Raw genomic sequence first — 26,536 nt, 5'->3', positions numbered from 1 at the left:
AGGTGAGCTGAATCCGGCGGGCCGCCATATTGGTAAAGTAAATCGGGCCCGATGATAGAAATCCTCCCGCGGCCGAGATAGGATAGAGGGAGGTGCCGGAGAGCTGCATCAAGAAGCACAGTAGGCCAAAGTGTCTGGAGCCTTGAAAAACACAGCCCTGCATGAGGAAGGAGCCAGGCGGAGATAGAGGCACAACAATACTGGCGGGCCGCCAACTTGGTGAAGTGCGGAAGACGCCCGACAAGGACATAATTCTGATGCATGCATAACAGCCTGACTGCCGGTTTGCACAAGAGCGCTGACACCTGGAAACGAACTCAGCAAAATAATAAAGACAGAAATATTACAGCAGGGGTATATAAAGGCACAATAAACAAATAAACAGCCTGGTGACTAGGGATCTATACTGAGGGGCACAAAGGGACCGGCGCTGCATCAACACTGTCTCTGGGAGGCTTGAAGGGAAGAGGGAACCTCACAGAACTGACACTGATAAAGCCTACAGCCGGGAAAATACAACGTGGAGGAGGGGTTGCCCCCCCCCCCCCCCCACCCCTCCCCCCCCGTCGCCCCCCACTGCATAAACCGGGACTCGGTCGCAGCTACACCATAGGCACGGCACCGCTAACTCAGAGGGCGCAGCCAGTGACCACTAACTCAGAGGGCGCAGCCAGTGGCACAACACTGCTGGACCCGGTGATAGACAGTTGAGAGCCGCGGAAGACCTCGGGGACATCGACCATTCAGCGATCCACTGGCGGCGGCAGACATGTCGGGCAGGGGGAGTAAAAGCAACACTACCCAAACCAGAATTGACAAATTTGCACGCGACAAGAATGCCTCTCCTTCCACGGACGGGAAATCTCCGGCAGGCAAGTCAGCAGAGGAAGCAGGCAGTAAGCAGGCCAGATGCAAGTCCAAGCGACGGTAGGGTCAATATCAACCGAGATCCCACTTATCAGGGCGGACTTCCATAAAATGTCCGAGAAAGTCAGCTCTATGGAGGTTGTGACGAAATCCCTGGTCGAGGATGTCTCTGAACTCCAGACAGCGGTGGAGAAGATAGCTGCGGAAAACAAGGTACTGCGGGAACGGCTGGACGACCAAGAAGGGCGCTCCAGACGGAACAATGTAAGGATCCTTGGGGTTCCAGAATCCGAAGGTACGAGAGCAATGGACCTCTATGTGGAGGAGTTGGTATAGAACGAACCTAAACCCAAGGGCCTGTTCACCTTCTTCTCCGTCGAAAGGGCCCACCGGGTCCCGGCAGGCAGACCGAAACCGGGTGCAGAGCCGCGACCGATCCTGGCTCGACTGTTCAACTTTAGAGATCGAGACGCCTCCTGCAGGCGGCGCGAGTGGCGCCACCAATAAAATCCAAAATTCCACACTGGCCTTCTTTCCGGATTACACGGCCGAAGTTGCTCGTCGTAGGAGAACGTTTCTGGACATTAAGAAAGAACTCCGATCGAGAGAACATCCGTACTCCATGCTGTTCCCAACAAGACTGCGTGTAGTGGCAAACAACAAAACCTGGTTCTTTGATACCCCTGAGATCGCTCGAGATTGGCTGGACGGCTTGAGACCAGTAGAGCCACCGCGTCGGACACATAGAACACACAGGAACCGGGAACCGAACAGCTGCACAAGCTCCCAAGCGTCAGGACGCGTACCAGAGGACAGATCCCCGGCAAGAGACAATAGTGTCCAGGTCTCGGAAGACGAACAATAGACACCTGGTGCGTGATAACATTTATACCAAAGGCCTGACAGAACGCCCTGGATACTAGGTGGATGGCGTCCACGGAGAGGAAGAGAGGCAGTTTTCTCCGGAGAAGTCCTTTCCACTGCGAGCAAGTATTTTTGACTATAGGAAGCAAAGTTGGGGAAGCGGGTGGGGGTAAGTCAGTGGAGCAGGGGAGCAGGGAGGGGGGAGGGAGGGGAAGTTTTGAAGTTAATGTTAGTATTGATATTCATCACTCACGCCACATGGTACACGAACGCACCGAGTAACGAGCTATTCCTACGCCTCAACATAGAACGCTACATATACGCTGAGGCCTGTAACATGGCAGCTAGAACACTACCCAACCAATCCAATGGCCCAACAGTTACACGCTGCACCCACTGAGGGCGCCCCTACAACAGTTGAGGTGCCTCCCCTGCTCACGCTTACTTGGAACGTCAGAGGATTGGGAGATAAAATAAAGAGGGGATTGGTTCTGCAAGCAATTAAACGCCAGGGCCCCGACCTAGTACTACTCCAGGAGACGCACCTCACGGGAACAGCATGTAAGACGCTTGATAGACGTGGATATGTGATGGCAGTACATGCCGAATTCACAACAGGCTCCCGAGGGGCGGGGATACTCATGAAAAAGACATCACCCTTTATGGTAGAACACCGCAAGACGGATGATCAGGGTCGTTTCGCAGCAATACATGGACAATGGGAAGGGAAACCCCTCAACGTGGTTTCCGTTTACATCCCCCCGGCACTCCAATCTGTTGCTCTGCCTGCCCTAGGTAAATTCCTTCTGGACCTCCTGGAGGGCGACACAATCATAGGAGGGGACCTCAATGCAATAGTAGACCCAACACTGGACACATATCCCATTAGAGAACGTCCTCTGGGAACTGCAACGCTCCCTGGATTTCTAGAGGCACTGGCATTACAGACGTATGGCGACAGTTAAACCCCACAGCGACACAATACACATACTATTCCGCTGCACACAATAGCCTGTCACGTATTGACTATTTCTTGTTCCTAGGGGTTGGACTGGGGAAAGTAGATAAAATAGAAATCCTGCCAAGAGGCATATCTGACCATTCACTAATATCCCTGTCACTCACCACCAAAGAGAAGAAACGTGCTAGAATTTATCCACTATACCCGAACTACTTAAAAATCCCTAAGATCAGGAAAGAACTTAAATTAGTGACCACACACTATTTCGAGGAAAACGCGGGATCAGTGTCCTCTCCCTCGGTCTTGTGGGAAGTCTACAAAACGGTCCTGCGGGGAGAAGCGATAGCAGCAATTACAGGGCACAAAAGAGAGTCACGGCGAGAGCTCACAGAGCTCGAGCTGACACTCCACAACGCGAACAATACCCACATGGCGGGTCCCACACCAGAAGCAGCACACCTATTACAATTACGGCAGCGGCAATACCAAGCCCACCTTAAAACGAAAGTCCAAGGATATCTCACAAGCACAGCACATAGAATATGTGATGTAGGCGACAAAGCAGGGAAAATGCTGGCGTGGTTAGATAAGAGAGGGGGTAGTAATAGAGGTATATAGAGGCTACACTCACATGACGGACAGTTGCAGACACATCTGGAAGAAATAGTGTGCACCTTGGCACGCCACTTCCAAGAGATATATACCCCAGAGCAGGAAGTCACTGCTCAGGCGGCGTTAAGCTCGCTTGAGAACATTGACATCCCCAGGCTCCCACAGGAGGCAGTGCAAGAGCTAAAGGCCGACCCGACAGAAGATGAAATTCAACTGGCAATTCAGGCACTGTAATCAGGAAAAGCGTTAGGACCCAATGGAATACCCATAGAATGGTATAAATCGATGGCCGAAACGCTCAGTAAACCATTACTGGAAATGTACATGGAGAGCCTGGAAAAGGCGGAACTACGGCTGGACCAGCGCACCGCAACGATTGTAGCCATACCAAAGCCGGGTAAACCTCCGTCTGAATGCTCCTCGTATTGCCCCATTTCCCTACTTGACGTGGAGGCCAAGGTTTTGGCAAAACTACTGGCCAACTGTCTGGTACAACACCTGCAGACACTGATCCACCCTGATCAGTCAGGCTTTATGCCTCACAGGAGTACAGCACTGAATCTCAGGCGGGTTCATGGGGTGATGGCACGAACGCACCTTCTCTCGGAAAAAGCAGCGATTCTCTCCCTTGATGCCAAAATGGCTTTTGATCTAGTAGAATGGGAATATCTATTTGCGGTATTGGCACGTATGGGCTTTGGACCGACATACGTAGCATGGATACGACTACTTTATACGAAGCCGGTGGCACAAGTGGTAGCTAATGGTCACGTCTCGCAGACGTTCCCGCTGGGAAGGGGGACGAGGCAGGGATGCCCTTTGTCACCCTTGCTTTTTGCCCTGGTGCTAGAACCCTTAGCAATCCTAATCAGAACACCGTTACTCAAAGGAATCAAATGGGAGGATGGGTGGGAAGATAAAATATCCCTATGTGCGGATGATATGCTGATTTATATGGTTGAGCCTGAAAATGGGATCCCAGCATTATTGAATCTCGGTAACGCACATGGGAAGTCGTCAGGATATACCCTGAACTGGTCCAAGTCGGTGATTTACACACTAAAGGGTCCGGATCCGGTGCTGCAAACGGACTGTCCCCTTGCATTGGCCCCGAACTCCTTTAAATATTTAGGCATTGTTATTACGAACAGTGCCGCAGACTTCTTTGACAAAAACTTGAAGCCGCCTATGGAACGTCTTCGTGCCGATGTTAAACACTAGGCGACCTTGCCACTGACCCTCCTCAGGCGTGCAGCCCTTTATAAAATGATGGCACTTCCCAGATTCCTATATGTACTGGAAAACACCCCATATCCTATTGTACCGCGATACTTCAAGCAGGTCGCAGCACTGGTCTCAAACCTACTCTGGAATAATGGCCTGGCACGTATAGCATATGATAAGATGACAAAGAGTTGGTATGAGGGAGGTATAGCATTACCGAACATACAGCTATACTACTGGGCAGCCCATCTTAAAATAATAAACCAATGGATACATACTCCAAGAAGTGACCCAGCATATAGAGCGGATTGGTCGCAACTAGGGACAGACTGCATGCTCTCAGTACTATATAACAAATCGCAAGTCAAGAAACTTTTGGGACCGACACAACACACAGCGGCCTTGTGGCACATAGCACAAACACGGCTAGGTTGGAAGGGGAAAATCACCAAACTAACACCACTATGGGACACAAAGACATTAGGGAACCTACGGTCTAGTAAGGGATTTACGCAATGGGACTGCATAGGAATCTCCACAGTTGGGGACTTATGGGACAAAGGCACGGTTGTCGCATTTCCGCAGCTCCAACAGCAATATGGCCTGGGCCCGACAGAGATGTTTAGATATGTGCAAATAAGACACGCACTGCTCCAGGCGATCCCAGTAGGCACTGATATACCAGAGTCCTCACCACTGGAGGATAGGCTGTTGACTGATTATATGCAACAAAGCGCGACCTCCCTCACATATAAAAAACTGATCAACAACCTAGGGGACCCTACAATAAAACTACGAGAAAAATGGGTGGGAGAAATAGGTGAGGTCACTGAGTCAGAATGGAAAGAAGCACTAGCATCACCGAGAGAAGTAGGTATTTCAGCAAAATTCAGATTAGTGCAACTTAAAATTTTACATCGCATTTACTACACTAGGACTTTGCTTCACAAAATACATAGGGCACCACATCCCTTTTGTCTTCGAGGATGCGGGGAGGAGGGAACACTGTACCATACACTCTGGGATTGCCCGCACGTACAGGAATTCTGGAGACAGGTTATGCACACTGTCTCGCAAACGCTTAAGATCTCCGTTCTGCCAGAACCTCACAAATGCTTATTGAACATCTGGGACCCCAATGATCTGGATAGATATGGCCTGATATGGGCTACCCTGGCCATGATGGTAGCTAAATGAGACATTGCGCAAAAATGGGGGGCACCGGAACTGCCTACAGCTAATAGGTGGTGTAAAAACATGGACATGCTGATGGTTACAGAAGGGCGGTGTATATGCTCAGAGAATGCCCCCGCAAATGGAACAAGGTATGGACAGCATGGAATATTTATAGAGAAGAAATTTGTGAACCCTTACCGGAAGAAGAAGACTTAGACTCTGAAGGGGAGGATGAGTAGATAGCTGGGTGATGGTTTGCTAACATTACTGAACCAGACAGGGTGTCGTTCAAATACGGATATACCGAGCTGCATAACATGGAGCAGGTGGAGTGGCTGAAACGTCGGTGTGAACGTGAAATGACTACCTAATTATGATGACTCTTTTTAGTTTTAAGAATTAATGTTCTGATGGTTAATATATTATACTGTACAACACGGAAGGCCTTTAAAATGTGCTACAAGAAGTGATTTATGCATACACGGTTACGTTAATACTTATTATTGTTTGAAACCGGCTAGCTGTATGTAAGACTGAGCAGTAGATACTATGGTTATAAGCTACTTGGATATATAATTAAGAGATGAAAGTTCAAATGTAACCTTGTGAATACAACTTATGCCTTAAATTTCAATAAAGATTTAAATTAAAAAAAAGGGTAATTCTTCCCTGGGTCCCACTGGCACCCATGGAATCTCAACATTGTACTCGCACGACTCATGGGTCCTCCATTTAAGCCTCACCACATCTGCCTCCTTCAGTTTCTCTCTTGGAAGGTGGCATTTCTAGTTGCTTTTTCCTCACTCGCGCATGTCAGTGAGCTTTTGGCCTTAACCCTGGAAGTATCATTCTTTCAAGTGCATAGTGATACGGTTGTCTTCCACACCAACCCCAAATTTCTTCTTAAGGTGGTGTCTCACTGCAGCCTTAATCAGTCTATTGACCTTCCAGTTTTATTTCCCGAAACCTGATTCAGTTGTCAAACGAGCTCTCCATACTGTGGATGAAAAGCGAGCCCTTATGTACTACGATGATGGAACCAGACCATTTAGAAAGACACAGCAACAGTTTGTAGTTTTCGCCGAACCCGCCTGAGGGAAGGCCCTATCCAAGCCCAACATTGGCATATGGATAGTGTAATTCATTCCTGCTATGCTGATGCCAAGACTACTCTACCCAGTCCTCTTAGATCACACACTAAGAAAAATTGAGCTTTATGGCCTTTCTGGGGAACATCCATGTAGCTGATATATTCAAGCAGCTACCTGGGCTACACCACACACTTTCACAAAACACTACTGTGTGGATGTCCTAGCCTGCCAACTAGCTAATGTTAGTTTGGCACACTCTTTCAATATATCAACACCCATAGGCTAGCTACTGTGTTTTAGGAGGACTGCTTTACAGTCCATGCGCAGCATGTGTATCTACAAACATACATGCCTCCAACTGAAAATATTACTTACTTTTTAAGCATCTGTTTGTGGCATGTAGTGCTGTAGATTCACATGTGCCTGCCCTCTCCCCCCGATGCCTCTGGATGTACCACTTCTTTTTTCCTATCTCTCTATATTGCTTCACTTCACATTCCATCCTCAACTGCTGTGCAGAAAAGCAATCTAGCAACAGAGTTGATGACCACGCACATTATAACTAAGAAGAGTTGTCACAGCACCTCGTGACTTGAAACATCCGGGTCCAACTCTAGATGGCAGGCATAAGCACAGCACCTGAATCTACAGCAATACATGCCAGGAACAGATGCTTTCAGGGTAGGCAACATATTTCTTTTTCAGCCAGAAGTAGTTTTCTGAATTCACATGTGACTCACCTTCCTCCCTAGAAATGGGGGTAAAAGCAAATAGGGGAGGTGAGTAACACTTCAAAACAAGGAAAGTTCCAAGGAGAACAGACCCCAGGAGAAAAATCTGAAGATGACGACCATGCACAGGAACATCTGTGGCGCCTTCTGACGTCACACAGGAGATGGACTTAACAGCATATGGGGGTTGATGACACCCGCCTTCACAAAAGAGAAGGACTGTAGGAAGCTGACTTTTTTATGATATGCCAAAATTAAGTATATAGTGCAAAGAATCCAGGTATTCTTTTACTAGTAGACAGGGGCTTGCTCTAGAAATCCCAAGATACTGTTCTAGGAGGTAATGGAGTCGAACAGCCTTAGGCTTATCAGAGAGGAGTGTTTGACATCTGCAAAATACACAAGCAGTCAATAAATGATGCACATGACTCAATAAGGAGATCCAAACCAATTTATAAAATAATGCATATATATATATATATATATATCTTTAGAACCCGTCCTTTGCTTCAGAAGGGCACGATCTCCAATTTTTCGGTGCGTAATTCTTTATTTACTTCTCACAAGTTGTCACTGTGCTTTTCGGTATCAGCCATTACCTTGATCACATTTATCTATATATGCACCAGAATCAATACGATCACGTAAGTATGTTTTGTAAGAGACCTACTCTGTTTTCAAAAGTTGACACTTTTTAGTAGCTGCAATTTTATCCTATGGGAGAAAAAAATAAGTATGCCATATAGGTAGAGTACTGCGACCGACAAGACCATTTACAAGGACTTAAGTTGAGCATTGGGCAAGGTCCAAGGCACTACCAGCAGGTCACCTCCAGCAGCATTAGGGCGTCCGGGTGCGGTGGTGTAATACAGTGTTTGGTAGCCAATGTTAGTCTATATGGATCGGTCTTCATGAGAAGAGGCTGCAGATTTGGACAGAGGCAAGTTGGTATGAACCAACAGGGGAGCTCTGGCCTTATAATGCTTGGAGACACCTTTGGTCCTCTTCTCCACAGGCAACTGGTGCAGAGGTGTCCCTAAGCGTCAGGTTTTTGTCAGAGAGCAGTCGTGGTAGACGAGCCAGCACACAGAGGCTGCAGCCGGTGTTGAGAAGTCCACATCAGGGGAAACCCGATTTGGGCTTAGAGTCTGAAGGGCCTGAGGACTATGTTGGCAACAGTTGGCCCAATTCAGTTTGAGCTAGGCAGCTTGGGTGCAGTGGTGCTTTCCGGTGTCGTGTTTTCATGGTCTTGGAGCATCGCAGTTTGTTTTTTTTGTACCGCAAGGTATAGGGTAGCAGCTTCACTGTTTCACTGGAGTTCCTGGTTCTTGGGCGAAGTGCAGGTAGTTCTCCCAAGCTTTGGGGAGCCAGCAGCTGCAGGACCAGTCCTCTTTTGGAGCAATTGTCGCAGTCAACAGACAGGCGGGCAGGGTTGGCACCAAATCAGCTACTTGTTCTTCTGTTCTTGCGTCTTTCGACTCTTCACGTCCATCTTCTTCTTTCATGTCTGCAGGATCGGATTTTCTGGTGTCACGGTTTCCCGAAATACCTAGTTTGGGGTTTTAGGGTAGTGTAGAAAAGTAGCCAATGGGCTTTGGACCCCTGGGTCACCCGGCCCCCTATATAAGTGGGCATAACCCTGTCCCAGAATTCCTAAGTTTGCTAGCACCACAATGGCAGAGTCTGAAATTTCATCTACACTTCAGGCAGCCCACCTTAGGAAGGTGAGCACGTCTATTTGACTACTATTTTTCATGCGTTGTCCATCTCCAAATGGCCCTGGTCGAGGGAGGGTCGGCATCCTCTTCTGTGAGGGAAGCCAGATTCATATACCGAAGGCTGGTGGGCTCTTTTAAGCTCACTGCCTTGGATTGCTAATTCTCTGGTCATCCTGTGAAGGGGATGTAAGCACCCTCTGCCCCAGCAGGCTTTGTCCCTGACCTAAGAGCAAAGGCCTACACTCTTGGGGGTCAAAAACTTGTCTGGGGTGGCAGGCTGGTTAAGACCAGTCCGTGAACACACCAGGAGCGGGTACATTTTCATGGACCACCTCTAAAATGCCCGCTGGGTTCATGTATTGATAAGTCCATCACTGGAATCCGTGTGGGCTTACTAATACGGGATGTTTGATGCCAAACATCCCAGTCTTTAGTGAAGCCATTATGTGGCTGGGGGAACTCGTTTTCAGCACTGTCCAGCACTTGTACCTAAAATGGCTTCCCTGATCTCTTGTACTGGCAGCAATGGAACTAACTAGCACAGGGCCATATCTGCGCATGCAAACATGTCATCAGATGTAGTATAGTGCACCCAGCCTTAGACCTGTAAAGCCTGCCATAGGGGTGAAATACCTATACTGCATGCAGTGTCATGTTTTCACTTGTCCGCACCAAGACATGCAACCTGCAGTGATAGTCTGTATGTATTTGGTGAGTGGTCCCTTTCGGTGGCACAATTCGTGCTGCAGCCCTCAAGCACCCTCCTTCGCCTCCCTGCCCTAGGTGCCAGTGGTACCATTTATTAGCGACTTATAGGAAGTACTAAAGGTATTGCCAATTGGGGTAACAATTGTATAGTTTTGGGAAAGAGATCTGGGACTGGGGGCCTGGGGGCCTGGTTAGCAGATAGCAGTGCACCTCCAGTCAAAATCACATCAAATAGCAGGCAAAAAGTGGGAGTGACAATGTCAGAAAGGTCTGTAGTTATCCGAGGAAGTGAGCTGCTTTCCTACAATTATAAGACACGATTCCTGACCCAACCTCTAGATGCCGTAATAGATAGGGGGTGAAGCCGGGGTTGTCTAGGAAGATCCAGGATGAGTCTGGCTGCGGTGCTCTCTATGGTCTGCTGTCGTCAGAGAAAGTGAACTGTGAACCCTGCATCTGAAAGAGACACGTTAGTGATAGATTCCTTACCTTAGAATATCCCCAGGCGTCAGACTGGATCCGGAAAGTTTTGCGTAGCAGTACCCTTGCGCGTCGGTAGGCGTTGTCTTGCGGCTCCGCGTCCGTCGTCGGCGTCGTGGGCGCCGTGATGACGTCGTCGGAGTACTTAGACGCCGCCTCCGCGTGCTGAAGTCAGTTCTTCTTTTTTCCGCGCCAGCCAGCGCAGATCTGGAAAAAGCAGTTCCCTAGTCATTTTTTGACTAACTTTTTGGGTCTTTTGATCTATTTCGAAGTCTTCACGACTCCGACGGTGCCGTTAGGGATGCCCGGCTTGAAGCACTGCGACGAGTGCTAACTCCTCATGTCGATTACGGATCCGCACCGCCTGTGCCTGACGTGTTTGGGCGTCGAGCATGACGACGAGGCCTGCTCCGACTGTTGGGCCCTCTCGAGGAAGGCCAGGCGGGAGCGGTCCCGCAGGCGACTCGAGATCCGCCAGTCGGCCCCGCGCCGTGTGAGGTCCCGGTCCCACGGGAGGTCGAGGGACAGGTCGCGGGGGCGGAGCCGTCACAGCTCCGGGAGTCGGCGCCACTCCTCCGGGTCCAAGTCGTCAGGTAAGAAGCATAAGAAGTCGAAGAGACATCATCGCTCTTCCGACTCCCCCCGACGCTCGCGCGATGCGGCCAGGGGTTCGGGTGACACCGCCCACGCTGCTCCTCAGGAGTCGCGGGCGCCGCGTTCGGCTCCATACCCCCCGGTCCCTGGGCTGAACGCGACGCCGGAGGAGATAGAGCGCTTCCTCATGTCCATGAGGTCCCTTTCTTCTCCGACGGGTTCCGCGGCGCCTTCGGGCCCAGCGAACCCGTCTGGGGGCCCTAGTGGGTCGGGGGCTGCGACCCCGACGCCGTCGGGTGCTTCAGCCTCGACGCCGCCGGCGTCTTCGGCGCCGCAGGGCCCCACGATCCCGACGCCGCCGCTGCCTTCGGGCTCGGCGCCGCAGGGTTCAGCGGTTCCGGCGTCGTCGGTGCCTTCGGGCCCGACGCCGCAGGGTGCCGTTCGGCCCTCGTCGGGCGCTGGAACGTCCCCGGTGGACCTTACGACCCCCCCGGAGTCGGTCCATGTGGTGTCCCCTCCGGCGTCGACCTCGGCCGACGCCGTCCCCAATGCCTCCTCTCTATGGGTTCCGGCGTCGGGACGGGGCCTGTCGGCGCCGATCTCGACGCCGGTTGGGGATTTCCATCCCTATGACCCATCCTCATTCACTTACGACCCTGAATCTCAGGAGATGGGGGAAGAGGAGGATTGGGAGGGGTCTGAGGACCCTCTGACAAGGGAATGTCAGTCTAGCATGGACTGGACAGGAGACCTTGGGGAGGCCAGTGGCCTGGACACCTCTCCAGACACTGGATTCGTCTCTCCTCCTTCCGTGGCTTCGGAGGAGGGCGCGACATATAGTGTGGTGTTGATGAGGGCTGCTAAGGCGTTGGGCCTTGAGCTCCCCGTCGCGGCCGTGAGGACTAACCTCCTCACTGAGGTCCTTAAGCCGCAGTCATGCTCCATGGAGCCTATGCTGCCGTTTAATGAGGACGTTCTTTTGGGCACTTGGTCCAGGCCCGCTACAGGTTCGCCTGTAGATAGGAACGTGGCCAGACGCCACCGCCCGGCTCCGGGCGACCCATGTTTCCTGTCCACCCACCCCACCCCGAGAGTCTGGTTATCCAGGCCTCTAACTCCCAGACCGCCTTCCCGTCGGCTCCCCCTGAACGGGAATCCAAGAGGTACGAGGCCTTTGGCAAAAAGGTATTCTCGTCCCTTAGCTTAGGACTGCGGTCTTCCAACACCGCATGCCTCTTGGGCCGTTACACCCATTCTATATGGGAAACGGTGGCGGAATTGCTGCCAGAGTGTCCGTTGGAGGTACGGGCCAAACTCGGCCAAGCCCTAGTGGAGGGCCGGGACGCAGCGAAGTATTCGATCAGGTGCGGACTGGATACAACTGACTCGCTGGGCAGAGCGATGGCTACGACGGTGGCGATTCGACGCCACGCCTGGCTCAGATCCGCCAACTTCTCGGCTGATGTCCAGAATACCCTCATGGACATGCCGTTCGATGGCCGTCGCCTCTTTGGCGACAAGGCAGACCACGCGCTTGAGCGCTTTAAGGACTCCAGGGCTATGGCCAAGTCCTTGGGCCTCTCGGCCCCGCGCCAGCAAGTGGGTGCCTTTCGCTCCTTTCGTGGCCAAGGAAGGGGCGTCCCCACGCGTGCCGCCAGCCACTCGCCGCAAACTGTCCTCCAGCGCGGCGGCCGTGGAAACCGCCGTGGAGGCGGTCGGGGAGGCAAGCGGAGCCAGTCCACACCTGCCCCCGCAGCATCCGCCTCTAAACCCTCCTAGTCCGTGCTTTTCGGCCCATGTGACGCCAGTGGGGGGCAGGGTTCGCCATCACCACTCTCACTGGCGCACAGTCACTTCGGACAGGTGGGTGCTGCAGATCGTCCGAAGGGGCTATTCCCTCCCCTTCGAGACGACCCCTCAAGCCATGCCACCGCAACACCACCGCGTATCGGGGGATCATTTGCTGCTCCTGCAGGAGGAAGTTTCGGCCCTCTTGGCCAAGGGGGCCATCGAGCGCGTTCGTGGGCCAGAAGTAGGTCGTGGTTGCTACTCCCACTACTTCCTGGTACCCAAGAAGGGCAAAGGGGGCCTACGCCCTATCTTGGATCTGAGGAACGTCAACGGCTTCCTCCGGAAGGAGAAGTTCATAATGCTGACACTGGCTCAGGTCTTGGCTGCCCTAGACCCAGGAGACTGGATGGTAGCGTTGGACTTGCAAGATGCGTATTTCCACATCCCCGTCCTGCCGGCCCACCTGCGTTACCTGCGGTTCACGGTAGGCCTCGAGCACTTTCAGTTTACCGTGCTCCCCTTCGGCGTTACCAGCGCCCCACGGGTGTTCACGAAGGTGATGGCGGTGGTCGCAGCTCACCTGCGCAGGTTAGGGGTTTCAGTCTTCCCCTACCTAGACGACTGGTTGTTGAAGGCGGGCTCGCCCCAGGCAGTCGTCAACCACCTCCAGACTACAGTGGATCTCCTGCACAGGCTGGGATTTTCCATCAATGTGCCGAAGTCACACCTGTGCCCCTTTCAGAAGCTCCTTTTCATCGGAGCGGTTCTCGACTCGGCGCAGTTTCGGGTTTACCCGCCCGAACAGCGAGTCCGGGATATTACGGCCCTGATTCCGATCTTCAGGCCGTTATCCCGGGTTTCGGTCAGGCTGACGCTGCGGCTTCTGGGGCTGATGGCCTCCTGCATCCTTCTGGTGCATCACGCACGGTGGCGGATGCGGGCTCTGCAGTGGGACCTGAAGTTTCAGTGGGCCCAGCACCGGGGCAACCTTTCCGACCATGTCCTGATCTCGGAGGGCACTGCGAGACAGCTGCAGTGGTGGCTCACGGACCGCGATTGTGTCAACGGCAGATCCCTCTCCCTTCCCCAACCGGAGCACGTAGTTGTGACGGACGCGTCCCTCCAGGGCTGGGGTGGCCACTTGGGAGAGGCGGAGATCAGAGGACTCTGGTCTCCGGCGGAGTCCCGGCTCCATATCAATCTGTTGGAGCTGCGGGCGATTCGTCTGGCACTGAAAGCATTCCTCCCGTCTGTCCGAGGGAGTGCAGTGCAGGTGTTCACGGACAACACCACCGCCATGTGGTACTGCAACAAACAGGGCGGTGTGGGGTCGTGGACCCTATGCCAGGAGGCTCTGCGCCTCTGGCAATGGCTGGAACATCAGGGCGTGACTCTGGTGGTTCAACACCTGGCAGGTTCTCTGAACGCCAGGTCGGACGAACTCAGCCGTCGGTGCTCGATGGATCACGAATGGCGTCTGAACTCGGACGTGGCGCAAGGCCTCTTTCTGCGTTGGGGAGAGCCTTGGTTAGATCTATTCGCCACCGAAGAGAACGCGCAATGTCATCAGTTCTGCGCGTTGGAATTTCCAAGGCGGCACTCGCTCGGAGACGCTTTTCGTCGCGAGTGGAGCTGCGGTCTGTTGTACGCCTTTCCGCCTATACCTCTTCTGCCCAGAGTGCTGAAGAAGATCAAGCGCGACCGGGCACAAGTCATCCTTGTGGCTCCGGACTGGGCACGAAGGTACTGGTATCCCGAGCTACTCAGTATGTCAGTCGATCCCCCGGTTCGTCTGCCTCTTCAGGAGGACCTTCTGTCGCAGCAGCAGGGGACGGTCCTCCACCCGAACCTGTCCAGTCTCCACCTCCATGCATGGAGATTGAGCGGCGACAGTTGAGGCCATTTGACTTGCCTCCTGAAGTTTGCAACATCATTCTGGCAGCCAGGCGTCCCTCCACAAAAACGGTATACGCCTGCAGGTGGAACAGATTTGTGGCATGGTGCACAGCAAAGGCTGTGGATCCTCTCAATGCCCCTCTCTCTGAGATCCTTCTCTTCCTTCTTTCTCTTGCCCAGCAGGGCTCTGCTCTGGGCACTATCAAGGGCTATCTTTCGGCTCTTTCAGCCTTTCTGAGGCTGCCTGACCAACCTTCTTTGTTCAAGTCCCCTATAGTAAACAGATTTCTGAAAGGCATCACTCATACCTTTCCTCCTGTTCCTTTCGTGATGCCTCAGTGGGACTTGAACTTGGTTCTAACATTTCTGATGTGCACTCCCTTTGAGCCACTTCATAACTGTCCACTTCGCCTTCTTTCTTTGAGGACTGCCTTCCTGGTAGCCATCACCTCTGCCAGGAGAGTCAGTGAGCTCCAGGCCCTCCCTTGTAAGCCTCCTTTCCTTTCAGTCCATCCGGACAAGGTTGTTTTGAGGACTAGGCCCTCCTTCTTGCCTAAGGTGGTCACGGCCTTCCACATGGGGCAGTCCATCACATTGACCACCTTCTTTCCGCCTCCGCACCCCTCGAGAGAGGAGGAGAGTCTCCACCGTCTGGACCCAAAACGTGCGCTCTCGTTCTATCTGGATCGCACACGCCAGTTCCGGGTGGATGATCAACTCTTTGTTGGGTACGCGGGCGCTAAGAAAGGGAAAGCTGTGCACAAGAGGACCATTTCTCAATGGATTATCATGTGCATCCAGGCGTGTTACTCCTTGGCTAAGAAGGAACCACCTGTTGGGCTGCGGGCTCATTCCACTCGAGCCACGGCCACTACAACTGCCTTGGGCCGAGGTGTGCCCTTGCAGGACATTTGCCAGGCTGCTACGTGGGCTTCGTTGCACACGTTTGCGAGGCACTACTGCCTGGACAGTCAAGTCCGGAGGGATGGCTACTTCGGCCGTTCCGTTCTCCAGGACTTTCTGGTGTGAATATTGGTTCGCAGACCCACCACCACGGGGATGGTATTGCTGGGGTATCTATTCTAAGGTAAGGAATCTATCACTAACGTGTCTCTTTCAGATGCACAAGTTACTACTTGTGTAACGATATATCTGTAAGAGACATTAGTTAGTGATAGATTCCTTACCGACCCACCCATCCTCCCCGTTCTGCGAACCGATATCTAGGGTTAAGGTCAGCCCTAGTTTCTTGGCACCAGTGTCGGTTTTTGTCATGGCTCTGCGCTTCTGGCGCGGAAAAGCTGTGGCTAAGAACTGACGTCAGCACGCGGAGGCGGCGTCTAAGTACTCCGACGACGTCATCACGGCGCCCACGACGGACGCGGAGCCGCAGACGACGCCTACCGACGCGCAAGGGTACTGCTACGCAAAACTTTCCGGATCCAGTCTGACGCCTGGGGATATTCTAAGGTAAGGAATCTATCACTAACTAATGTCTCTTACAGATATATCGTTACACAAGTAGTAACTTGTGCTTCAGGAGCGTTGCCGCAGTCCAGTCAGCTGGAGATGAGGGCCTGGGTGATGGTGCGTCTTGTGCTTTGGGGTAGACATTTGAATATCTTATAAAGCATGCGGAGGCGGAAGAAGCAGGAAGAGGACATGGAGTTTACCTGTAAGGTCATGGTTAGCTTGTTATTCAGAATGATTCCTAGGTTCCTAGCATGGTCAGTGGGGGTAGGAGTAGGTGTAAGTTCTGAGGGCCTCAGAAGTTTTTGTTTCCAAAAATCAGTACCTCTGTCTTGCCCTTCAGTTCTAGCTGTAGGAATAGGAAAACAACAAGCTACAAGAGGCCTTTCCTGCTTCTGCCGAGCTAATCATTGGAAATGGGTACTCAGCTGGCCCCTGCTTTTGGCATCTGCCTTACTCCCTGTTGGTGTCTAAGCGCCTCCCCTCTGCTCTTGGGAGGCTTTATAAGTGTACTCTTGTTGTCGATTCGGACTTAACTAAAATCAGAAGGTAAAATCTTTTACCAGGGCCAACCTGGTTGGTGTATCTGACTAGCGCTCCATCATGGTCCACATCAAATTGAGTCTAGTTCACGGTCTACCGCGACCATTGACTAGCTTTGGCACCTCATGCTTCATGTCACTAGTCCTACGTAAAACTTTCACACAAAAAAGTCATATCCCAGGACTTGGCCTATTGGATTTTTGTAATTTCTGTTCCATTTGGTTTACTAACTTTTCCTTGGATTTTCAGATACCATTTGGGATTTGTTTTTAGTTCAATCTCATTACTGTTTTGTACTGCATAAAAATGTAACACATTGTCCTAGGTTAAGCCTGTGTATGCTGTGTCATAGCCACCAGGGGGTTGTGCTTAAGTTAATTCAGTGACTGTGAGGGTTCACTCTGATAAGTGATGTGAGTATTCCTTGAAGTGGGTAGTCACCCCCCCTGTCCTCCCTCCCAAATCCAATTTCTTACTGTGCAGAATTGTTAAACAGTTTTTTGCGTAGTTAGAAATCAAAAAAGTGTTTATTTTTTAATATTAATTACAAATCAGCTAGATCTATGAAGTTTCTGTTGACAAATTGCATGTCTATGCACAAAATCTTTTCTGTCCTCCCTCAATACTATGAACACTAATATTTGTATATTGTTTTCCTTGGCAGGCAGTATGATTGAAAAATATCATTTTGCAACTATGTTTAAACCAGTCTACAGTTAGTTCAAATAGGTTTAATGACATGCTTGCTTTATATACAGTATTTGCTTTACATTTTCACACCTTCAGAAGTTACAAAAGTCAGACGGAACCTCTTCAATCAGGAGATTCGTTCGCCAACAAAAAGATCTTCAAAAATGCCAAGAAGTCAGTCTGTTTCTGCTGTGGAGGGAGCCAAACACAAACGCAGTCTATCGAATGAAAGTAATAAAGGTAGGATATGTATTTGATTTTTACTTCCTCTACTGATTTGGTATTGCCAACTTTCCAGGTTGCCCACCCTTGATGTTTTTAACAGTAACCCTTTCAATTTATATTGTAGTTAATGGTACTTCTTTTTGTACTAGAACTTTTTAGGTCTCTCCTGAGACAGAGCATGCTGTCTCTTCAAGACATTTAGTAAGTGGCTTTTAAAAGTGCCACCAGAGGCATTTGTTGGCCTACAGCTTGCGTTCACGAGCTCCTGCTTGTGCACAGCTGCCATCTGTGTTTTTATTGCTGTAATCAGGCTCCTCTGCTTGCACTACCCCCTCCCTTTTCCCCCTCCCTCCTGGTCAGCTTCATTTGTGTCTTCCAGCTGTGAATCATGCTCCTCTGCTTGCACTCCCCCCTCCCTTCACCCCCTCCTCTTCGTCAGTGTCATTTGTGTCTTCTATCACTGTGAATGCTCCTGCTTCCACCAGGCACACACACCACCAGCCATCAGTGCACGCTTCCACCAGGCACACACATCACCAGCCCTCAGTGCACACTTCCACAAGGCACACACGCCACCAGCCGTCAGTGCACGCTTCCACCAGGCACACACACCACCAGTAGTCAGTGCACGATTCCTCCAGGCACACACACCACCAACAGTCAGTGCTCGCTTCCACCAGGTACACACACCACCAGCCGTCAGTGCTCGCTTCCACCAGGTACACACACGACCAGCCGTCAGTGCACGCTTCCACCAGGCATTCACACCACCAGCCATCAGTGCACGCTTTCACCAGGCATACACACCACCAGCCGTCAGTGCACGCTTCCACCAGGCACACACACCACCAGCTGTCAGTGCACGCTTCCACCAGGCATACACACACCACCAGCCATCCGTGCACGCTTCCACCAGGCACACACACCACCAGCCGTTAGTGCACGCTTCCACCAGGCACACGCAGCACCAGCTGTCAGTGCACGCTTCCACCAGGCATACGCAACACCAGCCGTCAGTGCACGCTTCCACCAGGCATACGCACCACCAGCTGTCAGTGCACGCTTCCACCGGGCACACACACCACCAGCTGTAAGTGCACACTTCCACCTGGCACACACACCGCCAGCCGTCAGTTCATGCTTCCACCAGGCACACACACCACCAGCCGTCGGGCTCTTCTCAGTTTCTTGGTAAATATGTGTTCGATGCCTGGGAGGGAGTGGGCTGAGTTTCCTTAAACCATACTGAGTATGCAGGTGCAGTGCATGAACTCCTGTGTGAGTGAGTCATGCTGCCTGGGGCTCACTCACTCCACACTTGTTTATTAATGCTATAAAGTTTATTTTCTGTGACTCTGGTGTAATCCTCTGTGGGTCCACAGATACATTTATATACCATACCCAGTCCATCTCTTGTGCCTCTAAAGATTGACACTCCAAAATGGCATCTTTTGACCCCCATCAAAACAAACCAGATTATCTCACAGGCCAGTTATTACTGGAAGCGTGCATAGCAGCTTAACCTCCTGCACTATCTTGAATGCTAGATTTACTTTTACTTTTCGGTTCCAAAATGACATCTGCACAACATTGGATATTTTGGAGTTTTTACTTTCGACTTTCATTTTTTGCCCTATAGGTGTTATTTTTAGCATAAGGTTTTATGCAAGAATCTTCAGTTACAGAGGTTTTAGCACAGTGAGACAAGGTGGTATAAAAGTTTTTTATTTTTGAAGGATATTTCCAACTGCAGATTCCTCACCTTTCGAATATTCCACTGTAGCCAGACAATCTGGAAGTTTTCACTCCAGTGCTCCTATGGGCCCAGACCTTATCCTGGCCGTACTTTGTCATCTCCAGACTAGATCGGCCTCTGAAAAGGGGCAGAAGGATAGCAATTATTTCTAAGTAACATCTTAAAGTCTCCTTTGAGCCCCTACAAGAAATATTGTACTGTGAAGCGCTAGCTTTTAAATCTGCCCTGACACACCATTCCTCCTTTAACTGGGATCTACTGTATAGACCACCAGTTCCTAGTGCAGTGTTTTTACATAATAGCAGTCAACTGCTGGATATTAAAATTGTGTTTCCAGATTTCACTATCCTAGGGAATTTTAACATCCACCTAGAAAAGGCTGCAGCTAAAATCACTGCATCCTTCTCCGACCTGCTGGGAAGTGCAGGCCTCACACCACTTATATACCATAGGGCTGGTCATGCTTTGGATGGCATTTTCTCAAATAACCTGTATCTTACATTCGTTATCTTCTTCTCTTTAGCCTAGTCCGATCATTCAGGAGTAATGTTCAGCATCTGTCCAAAAGCAGTACCTCCATCCCGGGCCAAATTGCTGAAACGCCCATGGCATATTACCCCAGAAATACTTGTACTACTCTAAACCTGGTTTTCTGCAGATCTAGATGAGGCCGCCAAGATCGATCATATTTGGATTTCTGATAATCTAAAAAGCATTACCAGTAAATGGACCACCCCCTCTGAGCCATGGTTTGATGACAGTTTGAGACTTCAGAAGCAAACGTGTCGTAGGCGGGAGAGGAAATGGCACACACAATATGAGCCTAATGACAAGATCAAATCAGACAAAAGCTGGATCCCCCTGGGATATGTGCCCCCCAAAAATCTTCCACTCAGTCACTGTGGTTACAGCTAACTATCTCTCTAAGATATCTTCAATTCTATGTTCTGTGAGGAATACTTTTCTCTACAATGGAAGAAGGCATCTATTCTCTTGTTGCTAAAAAAAGCAAATCTGGACACTAAAGACCCGAACAGCTATCCGCCAATTTGCTGTTTGCCTTTGCCGGCCAAGATCTTGGAGATGACCATGAATATAGAGCTTACCCACTAAAAAATGAGAATAAACTTCTGGATAGCGCTCAATATGGCTTTAGTAGTCTACATAGCACGGATTTGGCCTTGATCAATGTGTTAAAGGAAATCTGAGGTCGTGGATAAAGGCGAGGAGTCAGCCTTGATCCTGCTCGACCTATCGTCGGCCTTCGACACGGTCAATCGCGACCTTCTTATAAACCGCCTTTTTTCCCTAGGCATTAGGGGAAGGGCGTTGGATCTACTGAAGTCTTTTTGCAGCGATGGAGAGCAATTGGTGGAGCTTGGGCAGTTACAAGTCCCTGTTCTCTTTTACTTGTGGGGTGCTACAGGGTTCCTCGCTGAGGCCTACCCTTTTTAACCTGTCACTCCACTTTGCTCACTTATCAAGTCCTTTGGCTTTAAGACAGTATCATATGCGGATGACACGCAAATCGTGGCATCCTTTGCTGGGGATCCATCAAACACCTCATCAAGATTCCAAGACAGTATGCACGAAGTAGGTAATTGGATGTCCCAAAACTGCCTGAAGCTGAATTCAGGTAAAACTGAGGTGATTCTCTTCGGATTGGATAACCCCTTCTGGACACCAAGTTGGTGGCCACAGTAATTGGGAGAAATCTCTGAACCTAAGAGTCTACTTTGACACCAATCTGTCCTTTGGATGACAAATTAATGTGATCACCTACTCCTGCTTCTTTGATTTAAACCCTCAGGAAAATATTATCTTTGATTCCACCAGAGCTCCAGAAAGTTGTGGGCACGGCACTCATCCAGTCTAAAATGAATTACTGTAATGGTCTTTTTCTCTATATACAATCTTAACAAGCTGCAGGTCCTCCAAAATGCAGCTACTCGTCTGCTGCTTGCTTTTCCAAAACATCAGTAATTGACCCATGCTCTTCCATCCCTGTACTGGCTACCAGTTAAAAGACTCATCAAATTCAAGTCCCTCTGTATTGCCTTTAAAGCGCTACATGGCCTTGGCCTGATTACTTCTTACAGAGATTTAGATGGTATATCCCAGAGAGGCTGTTGCGGTCAATGTCCTCCTCCAATCTGGTAATACCTAGGGCTAGAACTGCCTCATAGGTGGGACATTTTTTGTAGCAGGCACTGTTAGCCTGTGGAACTCTCTTCTTCTGACACTTGAGAAGGAAATCAATCTTGTGGCATTCTGCAAACTCTTAAACCTTGTCTCTTTAAAAACTAGCCCAAGCGCACTTATCCCACTTCCACTCTCTGGTTAGCTAATTCAGCTGTAACACCTCGCCTAAACACCCACGGGTATTAGTGTGCGTTATAATTCCTACTTTCATTTAATTTAATGTCATATGCACTGTAAGGTGACATCATGCATCTTGGCATTGGCCTTGTTCAGCCCTGGAAGTGAAATGAAATGAAAAATACTTAGTAAGCGCATGGCTACCCCGGGAGCGTCCCAGCGCTAAGAACCGACACAGGGGAGGCAAAAGAACCAAGGAAACAGAAAGGTCTTCAGTTGTTTGTGGAAAGCCAGATGATTGGGAACTATGCGAAGATATAGTGGCAGAGAATTCCAGAGTTTAGCGGCGTTATAAGAGAAGAGCCGTCCACCACTTCTGGCCTTCTTGATCCTATGGACCTTGGACAGATGCAATTCATCTGAAGGAAAGTTCCTATTAGCTTTGTAGGGACGGATCATGGCTGAGTTGATAGGAGGCCCATTCCCCTGCATGGATTTCTGTACTAGGCACCGGGCCTTGAATCTAATATGTTCCTGCACTGGGAGCCAGTGAAGGGAGCAGTGTGCTGGTTTCGCCGCTTGTCTGTTGGTGGCTCCAGTCAGAAGTCTAGCAGCACTGTTTTGAACCGACTGTAATTTGGAAAGTACTGTTTCAGAGCGGAACTACATAGAGGCACCACCCCTGCACACAGACATCTGTACCTTTCTAATGCAAATCCAGAGCTCCACATCCTTTTCGTCGTTAACAAATTCTTTCAAATTGTCTATTTTTCCATTTTGTATGGGAACACTGTCCCTTTCAAAGATTAAGGGTTCAAGCTGTGCCATGACTGTGGGAAACAGAAGTTGGGGACGAACCCGAAGGAGGTCTGACTCTGGTGTTTATGCTCCTGTCAAGACTGAACCTTCATGCATCTCAAGGTGATCAGGGGACTGTGAAGCGCAACTGTATGTCGCCACATACTGACAAGTTTTACAGACATCAAAGGAGTCCCGGTCTTCCTCCATGTTAAGGGGGCAGACCAGATACCGCTATCAAAGTCTGTCCCACAACAAATCTACTCCAACATGCACTTCTGTCCCAAGGTGTTGAGATGCCACTCTATCTTGTTGCCGATCAAGGAGCTGAGTCTTTTTGTCTCGCTGGACCCCGAATTGCCCCAGCTATCTGTGATACTGCAGCAGGTTCAAGACCTTTAAGAAAGCCATGCTGCGTATTTTTGGCAATCATCCAGCTTCATCTGGTGTGGTTTGAAACCCCAAGGATCCAGAAAGGCCTCCAATTAGTTTACCACAGACGGGGTAGCCCTCTTCGTCTTCCGAGTCCCTTGAACCCACCTCTGGTTCAGCACCTACTTCGTGCCGACTTCTACTCAGGTTCCAAGACCTGTGCCAGTTTCTCTTTCATCTACGCCAGTCCCAACCTCGCCGAAGGTCAATACCCGGTTGACTCTGGCGTTTGACCCTAATCTGTATCGACCTCTGTATCGACCCTCACCAAGATCACGCTATGGCTCCACACCAGTGTGCCTGGGTCCTTTATGGTCTAGCTTTGACAGAACACAAGATGGGTTGGAGGGGATTTGGCGGGTGGGTTGGTGGAGGGCTTTTTGCTAAATATAATTTTGCTTTGTTTTGCAGGAGCAAGCCTGTAGTGAGGGTGCTAAAAAAGTGTAGATGGGAGTGCTAGTGAGTGCAATTCGAACATTTAAAATTGATTGAGGGCCTCCCTTCAAATTGCCATGGTCTCAGCTACGACGATACTGGTGTGGCTGAAATCCTAGAAACACCTTCTGTAGTAGGGGATCTCTGTGTATAGTCATAATCTAGTGAATAGACCCGCCCATGTGCGTGGACCCCGGAGAAATCAAAAATAATCTCTTAAGTTGTCAAAAAATGCAAAACTGCATAGACACTTAAGAGAGAATTTAAAGACAGATAATGCAGCCTATATCCACAGGCCACACTGTCCAGTACTTCAACTAGAAATTCCACCAAAAATCCACACAAACAGCACAGCCTGCCCAGTTTCCTCCATAGAGAAACTTGCCTCTACCAGCAAAAGCCTCTGGAATGATAGAGGGGAAGGTATGGACAGACAAGCCCCATAGACTGCCATTATGTGGCTTAAACAGGATACTGTGCCTTTAAGAGCATTTTCCAGAACTTCTCTCAGAATGCATAGCAGGTCCCTTTTTACTTTAAGTTCTTTTTTCCGGCTCCTGCTAACAGGACCCTGGAGCATTGTGCTCTCCCTTTTTCAAGGGTTTATTGGAATTTTGTGCACTTTTGGGTTTAAAAGTGTTTTCAGTTTGTGTGCTTGGTGTTTTTCTTCACTTCTGTGTATTTGTTCAGGCTTTTTAGGGCTCTAAAATGCCTGCTCTCTTCGACAAGTACCCAGAATGTGGAAGGAAGAAGTCCAAGTCGGATCCACACGACGTCTGCATCCTCTGTCTCCCTGCTGCACATGCCCCTGAAGAGTGTGACATCTGCCAGACCTTTTCAGCAAGGACCCTGAGGGAAAGGCTGAAAATCAGGCTTCAAGGCCTAGAGGAGAGACTGCTGCAGGTGGGTCTGGGCAGGCTGGGAAGGCTCCCTCTGCCCCTGCTGAGGCCTCTGTGGGGCTCCCCAGAGGCAGGAAGACCAGCAAACGCTCCGGGTCTCCGTCGGCGTTGATTGAATCGTCGACGTTGTCGAGAGGGATGACGACGGTGTGTTCCCCATCTTCCCGGGGCACCGGGTCGAGACGGCGTGAAGGATCGACGTCTAAGAGCCTGGGTAGGCCGCCGTCGAGATCACTGTCGACGGATTCTTAGTCCTCGTTGTCTATGTCAGCGTCGAGCCATCAACGTCAAAAAAGAGAGACAGGCGTCGGCGCTCGCCCTCAAGGCAACACTGCCGGTCGCCGTCAAGAAGACGGTCGGCGTCGATGGGATCTTAGACGTCGAGGACCTCGAGAAAGCGGTCGGCGCTGAGAAGGAGTCGATGCTCATCGTCGAGGACTGAACGTTCGACGTCGCGGAGGCGGCATTCGCCGTCGAGGAAGAAGTGCTCGACATCGCGGAGGTGGCATTCGACGCCAGAGTCACGGAGGCGACATTCGACGCCGGAGAAGCGAAGCTCGGCGTCGAGAAGAAAGAGATCAGCGTCTCGGGGACTTTCCAACTCTCCTAAGCGGCGCAGAAGGAGTTCTGGCGCCAGAAGTCACGCTGGATCTGGGGGAGTACGCCGGAGACGGCGATCACCGACTGGAGGGGCTGGTTCACAGTCCCCTCCCCCGAAGAAGTCACCGGGCTCGGTGTACCCTGTGGTTTATACACCACCTCGGCTGTTGAAGACGCCCCCACCTCCCAGCAATCTTCCTCTTCCACCACTTCCGCCTTCAGGACCACCACCACCACCACCACCACCACCTCTGCCTCATCGACCTGTCCCTCAGCCGGAGGTACCTCCTGTTGCTCCACCGAGGTCGGTGTCGCTGCCTCCCCTCCCTACACCGCCTAAGGGGACGCCTAAGTCAAAACCCCAGGATAGGCCACGGAAGACGCCTCCACGGAGACCTGCGGAGCGTCCACGGACTGGGATCTTGCGAACTAGTTACAGGAGGAGGGAGCAATCGCGGAGTCGCAACAGGTCCTCCACGCGGTTGAGACAGCGCCACAGGAGGCGCAGGTCCTGTTCCCACACGGGGTCTTCAGAGACCAGGGACTATTCAGCGACGTTGTCGGGGTCACCGGATACAAGGGTGTCACCGGTTGACGATCTGGTGTCCTTCCATGATGTCCTGTTGAGGGGTGCAGCGAAATTGGGCATCTCGTTGACGGTGCCCACGCCCAAAAAATCGGTGATCTTCGAGACGCTGCACCAGAAACATCTGTCTCGGCCATTACTACCACTGGTACCGGGCCTGGAGGATCCGGCCATGGACCTGTTTCTCACCCCGGCGGTGACTAAGGCAGCCCCCTCGAGACTACAGAAGAAATACCGGGCCCCCGACTCGGATCCAGCTTTTCTAAGGGTGGAACCTCCGCCAGACTTGGTGATCGTGACGGCGGCTCGAAAGCAGCATGCCACCACTCCGTCATCCACAGTCGCACCAGATAAGGAATCTAGATGGCTGGATTCAGCGGGGAGGAAGGTTTGTGGGAAGTCAGCGACTTCCATGAAAGTGGCGAGTGCCACAGCCTTGTTAGGACGGTATGACTGAGCCCTCTGGGAATCTCTCCAGCAGTTTGTAGAACACCTGCCTTGTGACAAGAGAGATTTCCAAGAGGTGTTGAATGAGGGGATGTTGGTGGCGAATCAAGTCATCAGTGCTGCAGCTGATTCTTCCCTCCTGGCGGCGCATGGTTACTGCCATGGGATTAACCAGCAAAGACACGCCTGGCTCCGCCTCACGTCGCTGAAGCCTGACGCACAGCAAAGGGTTGCCAATTTACCATTCTCTGGCGAAACCCTGTTTGGAAAACATGCAGATGACGAAATGGCCCGCATGAAACGCTCACGGCTGTGGGTCTGGAAAAGCCCAACGATACCAAGAAATCTTACCGCCCGTTCCAGAGACGGTTCGGTGAACAGGGCAGAGGGCGTGGACAGGCTTCGGGACCGCAGCAGAAACAACAACAGCAGCAGTTCCGAAGACCGTTCCAGAAGCGCCAGAAAGGCAGAGGTGGCCAACAGTCAGCAGCAGCGACCAAGGGCCCGTCCGGATCTATGCCCTGAGCGTCTACTTCCCCCACATCCATTACCCACTCCGGTGGGGGAAGCGTTCAATTTTTTCTGGCAGAGTGGAGAAAGATTACTCGGGGCAAGTGGGTGCT

The 26,536-nt window shown here is 51.0% G+C and overlaps 1 protein-coding gene across 1 annotated transcript in view; it reads left to right on the top strand.

The window, feature by feature from the left end:
• Positions 1 to 26,536, top strand: part of LOC147733535 (treslin-like) — a 542,019-nt gene that overhangs the window by 204,027 nt on the left and 311,456 nt on the right. Inside the window, exon 11 of the mRNA XM_086956935.1 lies at positions 17,513 to 17,656. Coding sequence (XP_086813061.1) covers positions 17,513 to 17,656 — 144 coding nt within the window. The remainder of the gene's footprint in view (positions 1 to 17,512; positions 17,657 to 26,536) is intronic.

The sequence above is a fragment of the Lissotriton vulgaris genome, chromosome 2_1 (genome assembly GCF_964263255.1).
Source record: "Lissotriton vulgaris chromosome 2_1, aLisVul1.2, whole genome shotgun sequence".
In the NCBI taxonomy this organism is placed as follows: domain Eukaryota; kingdom Metazoa; phylum Chordata; class Amphibia; order Caudata; family Salamandridae; genus Lissotriton; species Lissotriton vulgaris.
Note: the sequence above shows the minus strand (reverse complement) of the source record. Positions and strands in the feature narration are given on the sequence as shown.